At 40.7% G+C, this 17,204-nt stretch overlaps 1 protein-coding gene across 4 annotated transcripts in view; it reads left to right on the top strand.

The window, feature by feature from the left end:
* The window catches only part of BMPER (BMP binding endothelial regulator), a 378,272-nt gene that overhangs the window by 278,431 nt on the left and 82,637 nt on the right, over positions 1 to 17,204 (top strand). For all 4 annotated transcript variants that reach the window (XM_057550081.1, XM_007175215.2, XM_057550080.1 and 1 more), the window contains one exon: positions 13,723 to 14,052. In XM_057550081.1, coding sequence (XP_057406064.1) covers positions 13,723 to 14,052 — 330 coding nt within the window. The remainder of the gene's footprint in view (positions 1 to 13,722; positions 14,053 to 17,204) is intronic.

Below are 17,204 nucleotides of genomic sequence, written 5' to 3'. Positions count from 1 at the left end.
TTCTTCTGGTATATGGGTTCCTAGAGCAGACAAACGAAGGGTGAAGTCCAAACTAAGGCTAGTGTGTTCTAAAACCAGAAAAATGACCAATTTCTGTCTCATTCAAACAAGATCACACATGCACATATATACCCCATTAGTTACTGCAGAGTTTTCAGCCTCAGGATTGCTGATAGTTTGGCCAGATAACTCTTGGTGGTGGCGGCCGTCCTGTGCATTGTGTGATGTTTAGCAGCATCTCTGGCCTCTACCCACTAGATGCCAGTAGCCTCCCAGCAATATCTCCCGACATTTCCAGATGTCCCCTGGGGAGCAACATCACCCTTGGGTGAGAAGCATTGGTTCTCCAAACAGGGGTAACAGTGTAGGTGAATCCAGAAGTAATCACCTGTGGTACTAGTAACAGTAACTTGACTCTTAACACAGTGATTAGATGAAGCAGGAGGGTAAAGTGAGGCTGACCTTTGCTGATGTAAAAAGTGACAGGGTGGGGGAACTTCCCTGGTGGTCCAGTGGTTAAAACTCCTTGCTTTCACTGTAGGGGGCATGAGTTTGATCCCTGGTTGGGGAACTAAGATCCCACATGCTGCATGGTGTGGCAAAAAAAAAAAAAAAACAAACAAAACAGAGCAGAAGCCTCTGGATTTAATTGAATGTATTTCTATATTTTCATTGCCTAGCCCTAGAAAAAAATTGTAAAGGCATATTATATCTCGATTGATTCAAGTCAACTAAACCATCTTTGCTTTAGTTGCTAGGAAGCTAGAAATAAATTTGTACCCCATCTCTAACAGCATGTGGTTCTTGAGTAATAAACTTTTTCCTGACTTCGTCTTATATGTCTACTACCTTTATGTGTTTTGGATTATTTAGCATGTATGTGTGTAAACTACTTCCAGTCCTCTTTTGGAAGGAGACAGGAATAAATACTTAGATAGATATATATACGTACATACACAGATAAAATGGACTGATTACATAGCTTCAAATCTAAAACTTACTTTGGTTATCTGCAGTGAAATGAGTGTTGCATTGTTTCCAACAGTGACATTGCATTGTCTGTTTCTAAAATCCCACAGAATTCCTGCTTTATTGACTGGCTTAATCTGTCTTGGTAGTGTTTGGGGCTCTCTCAGACCTCTGAAAGGAATAGTGAAGAGAAACCTCGAAGTAAACGTGTAGAACATTTTTAGTCTTCTCTTTGCAAGTCAGTGATAACAGTAATTTATAATTTTGTAGGTAATAAGCAATAATTGAGGCACAACATTGTTATATTCCTTATAGTACAGTGGTCTTTGGGTTGGTCTGAAAGGCCAATGATGATTCTATCAAAAAAAAAGTCCTTTTAAAATCAGACCTGAAGGAAGTATGAAAAGGATTACTGTCTTTTAATAACATGGGACATTCTCTCTTTCCAACTGAAAAGAATTAAATTTTGTTTAGATGATTTATTTAAAGTAAAATATTTGAAGTGAGCTAAACAAACTTTATAAAGCTTTGGTGCAAATGCTGTTTCCTGCCAAAATATGAGCTATAGCCTAAAGCGAGTCCTGCTTTCCCTGAGCTGAGCGTGATGGGATCATGAGTTGGGGGCCAAGAAGGCCACTGTCTGTTGTATGTATAGCACTTGGTTTGTGTGAAATGTTATCTTACTGTGTGTTGGCAAACAGTAGGTGGAATCTTGACCTAGCCACCCAACAGAGACCTGAATCAGATAAATTCTTTGCTGGCCGAATGTCTGTTTTCAGACATGGAAATAGTACTTAGTGGCAAAGTTTTCCCTGATAAAAGAGGGAGGTGTGTGTGTGTGTTGGGGTGTGTGTATGTGTGTGTGTGGAGAGAGAGAGAGGGAGGGAAAGAGAGACTGACTTTAAGAAAGAATTTAGTCTCTTAACCATCTACAAGACCAGAGGCAACCAAAGGCAGTCCAGACATGGATACCCCATCTCCGGTCTTACAGATTGATTAAGCTGTGCCTGTAGCTACATCAGTCCTTACCATCAGAATCCCAACCCCAAAACAAAGTTCACGACTACATAACACAGAGGAGGGTAGGGTATTCTGAGCACAGATGTGCATTTAATTGAAATAACCTCAACTACATGTCCCACAAGTAACAGGAAATATCAGATTTCAGCAACTCAGGGTACGAGGAGGCTCACAGTTGCCAGGTGACTTTTTAAAACCCCCAAGGGTTAGATTTCCAGCTGTGCGCAGCACTGGGGTGCCTGCTGTCCGAAAGGGGCCCTGCCTGCTGTGTGCACCTACCACGGGCACGGTGGAATTGCCCTGCCTGGTCTTAGCACGCCTTTTTTAAGTCCCTGAGCATCCCTACAGCGATCTCCAATTAAAGAGTGGTTGTAGGAAGGGGAATGCAACAACTTAATGAAGCAGTGACCTCAGGGCCCATTTTATGAGAAATCTCCACTGACAGAGGTTCCACAAATTAGTAATTCTGTGTTTGAGCCTCCGAGGCTGTAAGCAATTCCAGGTCCCTTAATGCCAAGAGTCTATCTTTAACTCAGGAAAGCAAGGAAATTTGAAACCGGAGCTCAAGATGCTTGTAGAATAAGAATTTGTGGTGTTGACTTTAGCCCTGCCGAGGAGGAGGAGGTGTTAAGCTAAGTGGCCACTGAAGTTGGCCTCCAGCATCTGGAGGTGGGTTTGTCACAGCTCCCAAGGCCCAACCAGCAGACGGGTGGCAAATAAAACCCAACTGTACCGCCTGTGGCGGCTGGGAAACCCCACGCAGGCAGAAGCGACATTGGAAGGGTGTGAGGAAATCAGTTTGTTTTCCATTTTATATGCTGCTCTGTTCTAAGGGATACTGTTACCTTCAATGTTCTGGCTGTAAATTGATGCAAAGCTGGAGGAGCCTGAGGTTATTAGAGGTTATTATCCACCACCTATTGTCAGTTTCTACAGGGTGTTAGTATCTTGGTAAGTTCTGACTGTTTAGTTAACAATCATCATCATGGAACAATAATGGCAGTAATTGTAATAGCAGCAGCAGCTAATATTTATTTATATTAATAAACAGCCCGAACACTGTCCAGGGCTATCTTATTTGATCCTCACATCCATTTTATGGTCAAGTAATGTTACTAGCTCCATTTTACAGCTGAGGGAACTGAGGCTTAGAGGTTAAGAACGATGCCCAAGGTAGGTAGTGGAGCCCAAATTCCTCCAATGAAGTCTGGCCCCAGGGCCTGGGCTGGAGTTTCTACCATTGACTTCTTAGTCATTTTGTTCGGTTTGACAACCAGGTGCAGTTAGGAAGGGAAGAGAAGGTCCGAAGGGCTTTACAACTGGTGGGGATTAGAGATTGGAGAAGGATTTTAGGAAGAGTTTCCAATTTGAGAGTGTTTCCCTCCACGCCACCCAGGGAGAAAGGTAGACTCAAGTGCCCACGCTTTCATCTACCTGGCGACACCTCCACCTTTCTGCTCAGGTCCAGAACAGTTGGTGTGCTCTGTGCTCACTGACAAATCAAACTGGCGTGGTTTTTCCATGTCCGCTCATTTTTCCAGGTATTTTTTTTCCTTCTGGCAACTCAGGGTAGAGGTATTTCCATCAGTAAGTGAAGATCTCCCCAAATTTCTTACTTACAATGATAAAATACATATAGTTTTAAGTTTGAAATCACTGTGTATAAATTCCATCGGGAGTAAGAAAGAGCAGAATTGCTCTGCCAGTCAAGCTCATCATCATTTTAGCACCATGGAATTGTATAAATGAATGGACCTTAACTATGAGGTCAACCTTCCTACTTCTTAGGTGAGGAAACTGAGGCTCACAGTAGTATTAACTTGAAGAGCTACGATGAAAACCTGCATTTTTTTTACCTCCTTCTCCAGTATTCATTCTGTAATATCATATGGCCTCCCTGGATTTTTGCTTGGGAAAGTATTCTTAATATAGATATACCATTATTAAATCATTCAGTTAAAAGTTACTCTCTTGCCTAATTTTGAAAGAATATATTTTATACATAAAGATATGTATAAATTCATTATTAGACATCTGACACATTTAGCCAAGGCTGTCATCTTGAATCTCAAGGAAGATGCAAATACCCAGTTTTTAAAGAAACTTGTGACCAAAACCTCTTAGCAGTGGTGCACCTAAAATACCCCTAAGTAACAAAACAAAGAATACAAATCCCAAACTCTGAGAAGTATACTTTGTGGGAAAAACTGTATAATAAATTACACATTACTGTATGCAAAGCTGAGGCAGATTTATACCTCTCTGGAGGTCACATCTCCTCTGAATAAAATAAGAACAACAAAAAATTGCTACTCTGCTGCCACTACAATTGCTCCTATTACCAGCCGCGATTTATTGAATGTAAACCTGTGTCAGGCATTGTGATAAATGCTCTCCATGCGTTCTGTCACTTAATCCTCACAATGATCCATGCAGTGGAAGCTATTGTTATACCCATTTTACAAATGAGAGATCTGAGGGTCTGAGAAATTAAATAAGTTGAGGCCAGCCAATAGCCTGGTCCATGTGACTCCAAAGCCCAAACTTTAAGCACTATTATATGTTCTTTGTTGACTACATTTTTATTCATTTCAGAGGTTTACCGCCAAATATATATGAAGTTTGCCAACTTCTTTCTTCTGTACATGATTAAGGGCTTCTCTTTGAAAGCAGTTGTACTTGCTCACCTTTTAAAACCTTATCTATGTTTTTGAGGTCACTTAACCTCTTCAGCTTTTCGGATTACAATACTTGAATTCTGACCTTCCTTGGGAGTTTGGAGATATGACTCATTAGCTGCACTCGGTGGTTCCCTTTGATGTGAAATTCATATTTATGAGTAGTATCATCCTTTTCCTTATTGCAGTCCCCTTCTTGGTTAATGCTCTCCACCCCCAACCATTGCTCCTCTCCTCTGCTCTGCCCTTTCATATCTCTCCTTAGTACACACGTCTGTTCTGCTTTTACTTTACACCTTTTCATCCTGTGAGCTCACAGCCCTGCCTGCATCTGCAGTTACTCTCTCATTTTGGTTTCACATTTGGCCAAACTTCCAGGTCCTTAACATAGGACTTCTTGACAAGATACGAATATGGTAGGTCTCAGCTTCTAATTTTTTTGGAGAGTACATTCTTCTTTCACAAAGGACTGTATTTGAAGTTGATTAACAGTTGCTACCTTTGACTCTGTAAATTATCTGGGTTGGGAGTTGGATGGAGAGATTAATGGCTGTTTCCAACCCCTATCTGTTGACTGAATTTTGGCACCCCCTTTATCCCAGCTGCACAGGTTTTGAGTCAGTTATTTCTCATACTTTGGGCATTTCTCTCCCTTGTTGATAATCAGTCGTCAGGTCTGGTTGATTGTCTCTTTGCGTTTTTTTTCTAATAAATAGTTTCTTTCCCATTCCCACGGCAGCCAGAGCCTCATCCTATTGCCTGCAGCTAAACTCTGTCTTTTCTCCGTCAGCCCCTTCTGCATACCACTGTCGGAACCCAAACTTGGCTTTCACGAAACCAATACCGGCTTCCTTCACTGGTCTCTCTCAGAATTTCCCAAAGTTTGTTTTATAAAACTCTAGTGCTGAGGGATAGTAATGAGTAATATTTTCAAAACAAGGTTCTATTATTAACCACATTAGGGAAATGCTGGGTCAAGTAAACTGAAATTTGTTTCCTCACTGCAGAATTTGCAGAGCCCTTTCTATGCCAATGTGCAGGGTACACTTGCAGGAGGATGATGGAGTGTAGAGTCCCTCCAAAGCTAATTTGGGCTGCAGAGGTTTTTTTATTTCTACTTATTTTGGCAGAGTAACAGGCAGGATTGATGTTTCATAGGAAACATGTTAAGAAACGTTGGTTATCTGGAATACATTTAAACTTCTCAGGCTGGCAATAAATCTCAAGCCAATTTATTTAGACGGCTTGGATGTCTTACATCTCCTGAAGCAACTACCCACTCTGGGCAGATCAGTCTCCTGCTATTCTTGTGCTATTCTTACATCTCCTGAAGCAACTACCCACTCTGGGCAGATCAGTCTCCTGCTATTCTTGTGCAAGCTGCCTTCTTTCCCATGTCCACGACTTTGTTAACATTCTTCTTTTGGTCTAGTGGCTTACTCCATTCTACCCCCAAATCTACATTTGTATGTCTTTTATAAACGAGCTAAACTCACATTGTCTTTTCAACACATTTACATTTTATAAGTATGTTACAGTCTTATCCAGCCCTCTTTCAGCCGGCAGTGGGTATCTACTTGCTAGATTTGCATAGCATTTATAATAATACAACTAATAATGACTACTCTCTAAGCATCTATTATGCTTTTGGCACTTTTGCAATGCTATCTTTGTCTTTATAACCACCCTGCAAAGTAGTTGTTCTTCAACCCATGTTACAGGTGAACAGACTGAGGTTATATAGGTAGTGTGCGCATGATTTTGTAGTCATTGGGTAGCAAGACTGGGATTCAAACCCAGGACTGTCTTCTAAGCAGCTTACTTAATGTTCACAAAGCTCTAAGGTGGCTTTAAAGCTGGAAGATAGGTTAATTTAGAGATGTGAAACCCATCTTTTCACTCAGGTAAGAAGTTCTCTTTACTGATAGATAGCAATTTCTAGTTTAAAGAGAGCAGACATTTTAAGGTCAGAGCTTGGATGATAGAGTGGCAAAAATGCATCTTCTATAACAAGTTTGTATTAACACCCAATGAATTTCCAGCATTCTGGAAGGTGCCCTGGAGGACATGGATAAAAAGCTGATACAGACCCTGAGTTTAGGAACTTGTAATGTGGTTGGGGAGATGAAATGTAAACACATTAAATGAGAGAACTGTGTAATATAGTTTTTAATTAACTTCTAGATAGGTGTCGTTAAACTGAAGTTCATGAACTCTTAGGAGGTCATTGATCAGTCTTAGGAAAAGGTGTCTGTGAGCCTCTACATTTGAGTGGATATACTCATGTGCACTTGGAAGGAAGAGTGTCTATACATTTCTTCAGATTCCCCAAAAGCTCTCTAATCCCAGTTTGTTAACAACAATGACTGCGTAGGATGCTGTGGTATAGGGTGTAAATGGAAACATCAAGTCATGGTGTGGGAGGCACTGGCTTCAAAGCCACAGAGATTGGGTTGGACTCTGTCTTTACTGCTATTGGCTGGGTGACCATGGGCAACAAGGAAACCTCTCCAGACTCACTGCTAAGAAATTAGGGTAATAGTATATACCATGTGTAGAGAAGTAGTGAGGATTAAAGGAGATAGTGAAAATATGGAAAGCATCTGGCATGGTACCTGGTGTAACCTAGTCACTCCAGACCAAGTTGCCTTGACTTTTGCTCGATTTATTAGTTTCCTATTGCTGCTGTAACAAATTATTACAAACTTAGTGTCTTAAAAACAATACATATTTATTACCTTAACAAGTTCTGGAGGTCAGAAGTCTGAAATGGATCTGAATGGGTCAAAATCAAAGTATTGGCAGGGCTGCATTCCTTCTCGAGGTTCTAGGGGAGAATCCGTTTTCATGCCTTGTCCAGCTTCTAGAGGCTGCCCATTTTTCTTGATTTGAAGCCTTCTTTCATCTTCAAAGCCAGCAATGGCAAGTTGAGTCCTTCTCATGCTGCATCACTGTGTGACACTCACTTTCCTGCCTTCTTCCTTCATTTATAAGGACACTTGTGATAACATTTATCCTGCCTGGAGATAAATACCCAGGGTCAGCTGGTTAGCAACCTTAATTTCATCTGCAGCCTTAATTCCTTGTCCTGAGAGCATTAGTTAATTATTCAGTTAATTACTTGATTAATTACTTGATTAAGCAAAATTCTGTTGAATTACCTGCTGTACACCATTTATTACACTTAACTATTTTAGTGAGTTCAGTGTGGGCAGTTTATTTTTTTCCACTGAAATTTATTCTTTAATTAATTAACCCATTCATTTAACAAATATTTGATACCTAATATGTATTATACCAGGCATTGCTATGAGTAATGCACAGATGAATCCATTTATCATATATATGAATGTAGATCCTCCAATATACAAGCCAGCATGCCACGCACTGAGAAGTATACACAAAATTTACGTGTAAGGAGTTGAAGGCCTGTTTTAGGAGTTAAAGATACATTACAACTAAAAGCTGTAGTTGGGTGGAAAGTGATTTATCGTAAGCGTTCTGTGGGTTTGACGACCATATTTTTAACCTTTAACCTTTTAACCTTCAAACTGAAAAACATAGTGTGACTATAAGATAGAGTATTTGAATTTAAGAAAAGTCCCAGAAAAGATGAGCTGTGTGGTCAGTTGTGCTTTGGGGACTTACAGGAAAGAGAAGTGACTTTGGCTGAGGCGTGGGGAAGGTTGGCACGTGAGCCAGGAGCTGATGAAGTCCAGTGCTGTGCACTGAGGTGTGGGGCAGGCACAGGCCACTGCACCAACCAAGATGAGAGGTGGGGAAGCCCTGGGCTCAGCTGGGGAGGCCGTAATAGGACGTCAGCCTCGGCTTTAGGTTTAAATTTAGTTCAAATTAGATCTCGAAGGTAAGGATGCTCCCTGTTCTCTTCTGTTTGAAGTTGGTGAGGATATGAGGTTATGGAAATGATGTGAAAAGAAATTTACAGTCTTAACAGTATCCCTACCAAACCTTTTTTTTTTTTAATGTTAGTTTCAGGTTCCTACTCAACTTTTTAAAAAAATCAGCTTTTTATTTGTAGATTTGTAAGTCTGTCTCAAAGAAACCCGCTATGACCTAACCCCACATTCACACAGTAAAGTCAGATTAAGTTTTGATTTAAGAAGCCAAGGATGTAAAATCTGAAAGGAATCCAGGTGCCCCTTGGTGGAGCTTCTGTTGGCTTTGAGGTCCCCTGGGGGCAGCAGCTGTCAGGGACACCTCTGAGAGAGGCCAGAGCCTCCTGTGTGGGGAAGTTCAGTTCCTGCTGGGTCACACACAGCCTGTTTATATTGGAGGCTTACATCATGTCAGGAGGAGCCTAGGCAAACAGCATAAGGGCTTGTGTTCAGGGCAGCGTTTCTAACCCCAGCCTTTCCTGGTTCTTGACCCAAACTTGGCATTATCACGGCTCTTACCCACCTGGGATTCCTGGGAGCCCCTGCATGACCCAGTGGCGCCCGAGTCCCACAGGGCCCGTTTTACTGCAGTTTATGTTGAGGAAAGTTTAAAGCCATGTTTTTCATTTGATAGACCTTCCTCATGGTTAGAACACTACTCTGGAAAGGTACTGATCTGTGTGGTGATGTGGTATTCTCTTTGCAGAGAATAATGGACTGAGGATGAAAGTCATTTTCTGTGTTTTCAAAGTGACTTTAGTAACTGGGGAAATCTTATGTTAAGTGAAGAGGAAATAAAATTTCATGTACAGGATAATCTTAGCTATGTTAAAATGTACACAGACACACAGACACAGACACACACACACACACACACACACACCCCAAAATGGTAAACAGTGATTATTTCTTGTTGGTGGAACCGTGAATAATACTTTTTTTATTCTTATGCTTTTCTGTTTTTGTTTTGTTGCGTTTTGGGGGAAGGGGGTTAGAGTCTTCTCAATTTCTCTTATTTTTTATGACATAAGGTTGTATAATTTTCCCTTAATTTTCGCTGACGGATGTTTTGAGAATAATCACTGTTCTCGGAAGGAAGGCATCTTATTAGAGTAAATATACGCACGGGAGAAATAAATGTACCTGATGAGGTTAAGAGAAAAACATTGGAATTTTGTTTTCAGAAGCAGCCCAACTCTCTTAATTCTCATAGCTGTCTTATTAAAGTAGGTAACATCAAAGAGATATGTTTTAATCCAGTATTTTTAATTTTTTAAAACAAGTGTCCTTATTCCAAGGGTATACATAGTGATTATAAATAATAAAATGTAAATAATAATGTATATACACATAAACAAGAAAGAGGAAAATAAATGTCACACATAATTTCATTACCTAAGAGAAAAAAACATTCTTAATATTCTACTCTTTTTTTTTTCTAGTGCCTAGACATTGTATACATATTATTGAAAACAAACCAAAACAAAAATGACGTCTGATAATTTGACTTAAAAGACTATGAAAACACATTCCACTGCTTGTAAACTGGCTTTTTCTCTCCATACTCTGACTTAAACATATTCAGGCAAGGATAGTTATGGGAGGGTCTGTTTATTTAGCTCTAACTACCACTCCAGGCTTTCCAGAAGAGTGTGACCGGACATCAGAACATCTTGGACCGTGACCCATTTCACTGGGTCTGCTGAACAAAAATTATATGAGGATACAGTGTTCATTTTTGCCCCCTAAGTGTTTCTATAGTTTTTTTCCCTTTTCAGCGAGGCAGATTTTTTAACCCTGATATTCTCACTTTCCGTCATTCTCCGTGCATGTGTTCGCTGCTCCTGCATGGAGACCTTGAGGATCTGGCGTGGGGACCTTGAGGTGCCAAGAAAAAGGGCCAAGGTTTCAAAATTATATTAGTTTGTGATACAAATGTCCCAAATGCAACCCATAATTCTCAGGCATCTTCCTCATCATGAAATTTTGTTGGCTTCTTCTATATTGCCCTTATACAGAAAAATCATCCTGATCTCCAGACTCTTCTCTTCCACAAGTTATGGCCTCTTGAAAAATATCTTTCCTGACAGCCCTGCTCACACATGATTTCCCTTGCCTGGTCTCCCTGGATGTCCCTCACAGCTTCCTACCCAGCTATGAGTAAGCTCAGATTTCCCTAGGGCCCCAGGGCCATTCTATAGGCAGTATATTTTCTGTTGCTTCTTTGAGGATCTGGTTTGTCACATAATTGACCTTATCTACATGTACCCACATTTGACTCTTTTTTTTTTTTAAATGAATTTAGCAATTCATTTATTTATTTATTTATTTATTTATTTATTTATTTATGGCTGTGTTGGGTCTTCGTTTCTGTGCAAGGGCTTTCTCTAGTTGCGGCAAGTGGGGGCCACTCTTCATCGCGGTGCGCGGGCCTCTCACTATCGCAGCCTCTCTTGTTGCGGAGCACAGGCTCCAGACGCGCAGGCTCAGCAATTGTGACTCACGGGCCTAGTCGCTCCACAGCATGTGGGATCCTCCCAGGCCAGGGCTCGAACCCGTGTCCCCTGCATTGGCAGGCAGATTCACAACCACTGCGCCACCAGGGAAGCCCCCCACATTTGACTCTTAAAAACAAAACATAGGGACAACAAAAATGAAGACAGAAACATAAGGCAGAAAGGAAAAAATTATCACTCATGGTTCTACCACCAAGAAACAATCTCAGTTCACAATTTTGGGGTATGTGTGGTTTGGATATTTATTTTAACACAGTCAAGATTATCCTATAGATAGAATTTTGTTTCCTATTTTTCACTTAATATGGCATAAGCATTTCTTCAATCATGAACATTATTTACAGACTTTTTCAATGACTAGATAATAGTTCATTTTATGGATTTACTACCAAGTGCTTAGCTATTTGTTTAATGTTAGGAGACAATCTAAATATCCATTTTCTTACAATGTGTCCATGATCAGTAGGCATGAAGAATAGTGCTAGGGTATGTAGTGAATTCTTGGTAAACGTTAGCTGTTACTGTTTTTGTTAGTTATCATTTTGATGCAGTTGGGGTCAGAACACCTGGAGAAGCTGTATGTTGTTCCCTACAGACTCTGGACAGAAGGTGTAGGCATGCCCTGTGCCTGCTCACAGCTGAGAGAGGATTTCTCAGGAATATAATTTCAGCTCCTTCACTTGTACCTTGGCCTTTGCCAGCTGAGGTCCATCTATTTCAAGCTCAAGAGTTCAAAAGCATTGATTGGTTCTGAGTTTTCTTGACGAGTATGTGGCATTAAAAACTCTGAAAAAAGCCCTTTTCTTGAATTTGGTGCATCTGGTGGTCAGGTTAACATTTAGTTCTTTGGGGGCACATGGTAGCATTAACTTTGAACTATAATTCTCCTGATGCCACTTGAGGTGTCCCAAAGAACTGCCTTGCTCCCTGTCAACCAAAAAGCACCATCTTCATCCCAGGGAAGGATTCCATTTGTCAGAATGTGAGAGCAATGTGTGATAGGACAATTTTGAAGTAATCACATGGAGAAAGGACTGGAAAATGCAGTATGGGGTGATTAGATAGGTGGGAACGCTAGTTGGGGGGATATAGGATTAAGAAGGTGAGGGTGGGGTACAGTGTGGAGCAACAAACTGAGTAAAACTGGAGTCACGAGGAAAGAACACCATAAAAAAGGATAAGAAAGGAATCGAAATGGCGGGTGAATTAAAATGTTGCTGGTGAACTTTCAAAGCTTTCTCTCCCACCCTTTTCTTCCACCCTCCTCCCCCAAGTAGTGCCTTTTTTATATTCCTTGAAGTATTTGTTCATTGAAACTCTCCTACATACCAGAAACAATCTGTTCTGTGAGTCTCTATTAAATGTTGACAAGGAAAGCTAACTTAGAACAAGTAATTAATTTACGAAATTCCCAATACATATGATTTATATGGAGTCATGTGAAACTGACATATGAAATGACATGATGTATCATAAAACAGCATTACTCTCCAAACGCTTTAGAAATGAAAAGCAAATGTTTGCCTTGGATCCAGTTGGTCCTGTTAGATCAGTTGGCACATCCTTACTCTGTATTGATGCTTAATTCTTCTGTTACGTATTCAGAGCAATTATTTGTATAGAATAGTTTCATACTCTTGACCTGTTCTGGAAATCAATCTTTTTATTTTAGTTCTTTCATCATGTGGGCTAATTTCTCTAAATGAATTTCTCATTTCCTGGTTGTTTATGCCTTCTTAAAAACAGATAAAATATCTTTATATAGAAAACAAATTAATGCCAAATTTTGTTTTAAAAAAAGAAATGATATTTAGTTTTCTGTATAAACCTTTGAAATGCCCTAAAGTGTAAAACTTTACTTGGGTCTCATAAGTATTTGAATTAGTGGTATTTTGAAGTGATGAATTCATTGGAATTTCTTTAACTTATTAAATGATGGGTTTTACAATTGATTCTTTATCCAACTTTAGATTTTGATACACAGATGAAAATATAGGAGCCTTGTATTTCTAGAAAATACACGGAGACTATCAACTTTATCCATGTCTTGGTTCTTAACAATATTAAACATGTATCTGTTTGGCAGTTCTATTTATCTGTCCTTAGAAATACATGAGTGTTGAATATAATACTTTTCTAAGACCGTGAATAACACTGAGAATACCATGTTTCCAAATTTCTTGAATCAGTTAAATGGAAACAATACTAATGCTTTGGTGTATTGTCATTTATGTTGCTGCCTTTTATTTATATTTTTGTTCTTGTTTATATGGGTTATGAAATTAGGCCAGTTCTGTTTATAAAATTATCCTAGTTTCATTTCTCTGTCTTTGACATTAAGACCATAGAAGCATATCAAGTCTCTAAAATTGAGATGCTTTAAGAATTCAGAAGTGTTATAAATAACTTTTAAGTATAAAAGCACCAGAAGTATTACCTGTCCTATGAGGTTTGGTACAAACTTTTAGAACAACCAAACTTTTTATTTATTTTCTTTTAAGTCGATTTTCCTTAGTGCACCTCTGCTAAGGCCTTCCCTTTACCTGGCAGGTGCCCCTATCAGGTTTATTGCAGGGACCCCTGATTTCTCTTTGAATCCTTCGCTCGGTTTATGACCTGCTTTTGTCTCTCACTCATCCGCAGAGCCTGGCGTTTGCACGGTATTCGGAGATCCCCACTACAACACTTTTGACGGACGGACATTTAACTTTCAGGGGACGTGTCAGTACGTTTTGACAAAAGACTGCTCCTCCCCTGCCTCGCCCTTTCAGGTGCTGGTGAAGAACGATGCGCGCAGGACCCGCTCCTTCTCCTGGACCAAGTCGGTGGACCTGGTGCTGGGCGCCGGCACCGTCAGCCTCCAGCAGCACCTGACCGTGCGCTGGAACGGCTCGCGCATCGCGCTGCCCTGCCACGCGCCGCAGTTTCACATCGACCTGGACGGCTACCTCTTGAAAGTGACGACCAAAGCAGGTGGGCTTCTAGAAGCACGGGCCTTCTGTGTACCTCTGGCTCTTCCCTCTGTCTCACCAACTCGTGCTCAGGAGCTGCAGCTGCTCCTCCTCCTCCGAGGAAAACCGGAGGCAGAGCAGTATTCCAGCCACAGGTGTGGCCTCACACCCGAGATGCCACAAAACAGCTGGAGAAATTTGCACACTGAGGAGCCTTGCAGTCCGACGCCAGTTACACCAGTCTTGCAATCTGTCGACATCCAGTGCCTTTCCATCCTCATTCCAGACATAGCGGTGGTTCTTTCTCATGTTTTGTTGCTACTTTAGGCCATTGATGTCTAGCTTGGAGTTGTGTCTTTCCCAGCTCAGCCAGTAATGTGCAGTTTCACATCTGTGAGAAAGAGTGTTTCCTTGTTAGCATCTGTCCAAGAAGGAGGGACTCCTCAAAAGCAAACTGCGAAAGTGTGGGTGTGAAGATGGGAGTGCGGATGGTGGACGGTGTGACCAGCAGTCCTGTCCATCCTTGACCCGGGGCAGGATGCTCGTTGAGTTGATGGGTAGAACCACTGGCTCCTGCTGGAGGACACTTAGGATGCTTGCTCTGAAAGCACTTCCCCCAGGCATGGGCACAGGCAGCTGGCCGCTGAGGCCTTTTCTCAGCATCACATGTTGCCTGAGGCCCCCTGGACTCTGTGTTTCCCCTCCAGGGGCAGATACATTCCCCCTAGGCCAAACTGTTCATAGTTGCTAGTAGGTTACTCCTAGGCATTCAGTGAGGCTCAAATTTTTGTCTGTGAGGTGCTGCCTTAGAGAGACATCTTAGAAGCAGAAATCAATCCTTCATTCTCAGCCCCAAAGAATGAATTCAGTTCGTTTACACAGTTTATATGATATCATGTATGGTTCCTTCCATGCTGCCTTTGGTTAATGCATATTGTTTGTCAGTTGGATTTGGAACTGCATGTCCTCCTGGCACATGCTATTTCTTTAAGCATGATACTTGAGGAAATCAGCATATTGCTTACTTTTTGCACTGATTAGAATTTAACAATGTAAAAACATCAATTGGGTTCCAGTTTCTTTAGCTAATATGGATTGAAAGGGAAACATTTGATAGAGCAGGCACTTCTGAGGGACTGCAGAGACTGTTCTCCACGGCACCTTCAGAACCCTGTTAATTGTTTCTGTTCAAGCCAAAATATATTTGGTAAATTGGTTTGAGCCAATGGAATGCCAGCTTAGCTAAACAAAGGCAGGAAGCCAAGGAGAAGCCCAAGGAGCTTTTATTTGAGAAATGTTAAATATTAACGTATTGGGACATTCTATAAAGAAGGGAAGATTCCCATTGTTCACTTTGAAAGTGGTAGATGTGAAGAGCTCTGTTCATTCAACTTTAGAGGGATTAATCCACCCCAGAAAATTCAGACACCTGTTGTTGCATTCAAATGACATGCCGCTCTGCACATGTAGGCCTCACCTCATCCCTTTGAAGGAAGCAACGGTTTGTGGCTTCATGTAAAATGTACGCAAAATGACCCATTATTACACACAGTTATAATTAGAAGCACCTTGCTTATCTGTTTGCAAGCCAGGTGAACACAGTGGATTCTACTGATATGGAAATTATTAGTCATCTACAACCCAATTCTCAAAGGGGTTCTGGATATTCAGATATTACTAACAGTTGAGGGGTTTCAATACTGTGTCTGTCACAGCTGACAATACCTTATGGAATAAGTGTACTCTTTTTTTGTTTGTTTGTTTCTTTCTTTTTTAAAAAAATATTTATTTATTTATTTATTTATTTATTTATTTATTTGGTTGCTCCAGGTCTTAGTGGTGGCACGTGGGATTTTTAGTTGTAGCATGCAAATTCTTAGTTGCGGCATGTGGGATCTAGTTCCCTGACCAGGGGTTGAACCCATGTCCCCTGCATTGGGAGTGCAGAGTCTTAGCCACTGGACCACCAGGGAAGTCCTAAGTGTACTCTTTGTAAGGATTTCACATGGCAAAAATGACCAAAAGGATAAGGCTGCTAAGAAAATAATAATATATCATAAATACCATAATTAGGTTAGTGAATTTAACTCTTCTAGGCCTTGAACTCAGGTTTACAATTTCTTTTCTTTTTCTGTCTCTCTTGCCATGATGCAAGTAACTTATGTGCCCTTAATACCCAGCTGAACAACTTCCTGTATCACACGGAGCGCACAAGCTTTCTGCTTGCTAGGGAGGAACTGTATTTCTTTGGGCACTAAACTTGCTTCGTGATTATCCTTTGAATGGAACAATTCCATTTCCAGACAATAGTCTCTTCCACTCTGGTCTACCAATCTCAGTTTGTACTACCCCTTAGGGATATTTTCTTTTTATTACCTATTGATTGCCTATCTAAAATATCACAGTATATCCTTTGAGTGTTTGTTCTTCCTGCATAATTTTTTTTCATAAGCTTATGTGATCAAAGGGTACTTTCTTCAAAATAGCAGCTTAAATCAAGCCTGCAGCTGGAAGACGGGAGATGGGGAAGAATGGCTCTGTGGCCCTGTGGTTTATAGACTCAGCGCTTCATGATGGAATTGTCTGCCAGAGGAGCACAGGTGGCCGTGTAGCTTGGGTGGAATTAGGCTATAGCTACATTCCTAATAACAACTGGGGTAGTACAGAAGACACAGAACAAGGCTCAGTAGCTTGAGAAAGCTCTGCTCACCCCTGTCACACACCCCCCACCCCAACTCTTGGCACTTAGCGAATCACTTAAAATATTTCCTTTCTGCCACCTGTTCACTTCATCAACTCCACCTGAAAGAGTTACGTCAGATCCACCTGAAAGCATTAACATGTGGGAGTGTGACTTTTTATTTTACTTTTGGTAGAGCTCTACACTTGATGAACCTAGAGTATATATATATATTTTTTTTCTTTTTTACCTTTGGTGTAAACTCTAAACAGAAAAATTATCCATTTTTAAGCATCACTATGGTATGTCTACAGATTTTGCATCTCCCCTCTCTCTTAAAAGTGGACTGCAGCAAAAGCAACAATAACAACCAAAAAAAAAAAAAAGCAAAGAAAAACAACCACAAAATAAAAGAACAACAATCCCCACACCAAAAAAAAAAAAATTAATAGTCTGGAGCCAGGTCACACAGTTGAAAGGTGAAAAACAGGTTG

The sequence above is a fragment of the Balaenoptera acutorostrata genome, chromosome 7 (genome assembly GCF_949987535.1).
Source record: "Balaenoptera acutorostrata chromosome 7, mBalAcu1.1, whole genome shotgun sequence".
Lineage (NCBI taxonomy): Eukaryota > Metazoa > Chordata > Mammalia > Artiodactyla > Balaenopteridae > Balaenoptera > Balaenoptera acutorostrata.
This window is presented reverse-complemented; position numbering and strand designations above follow the sequence as displayed.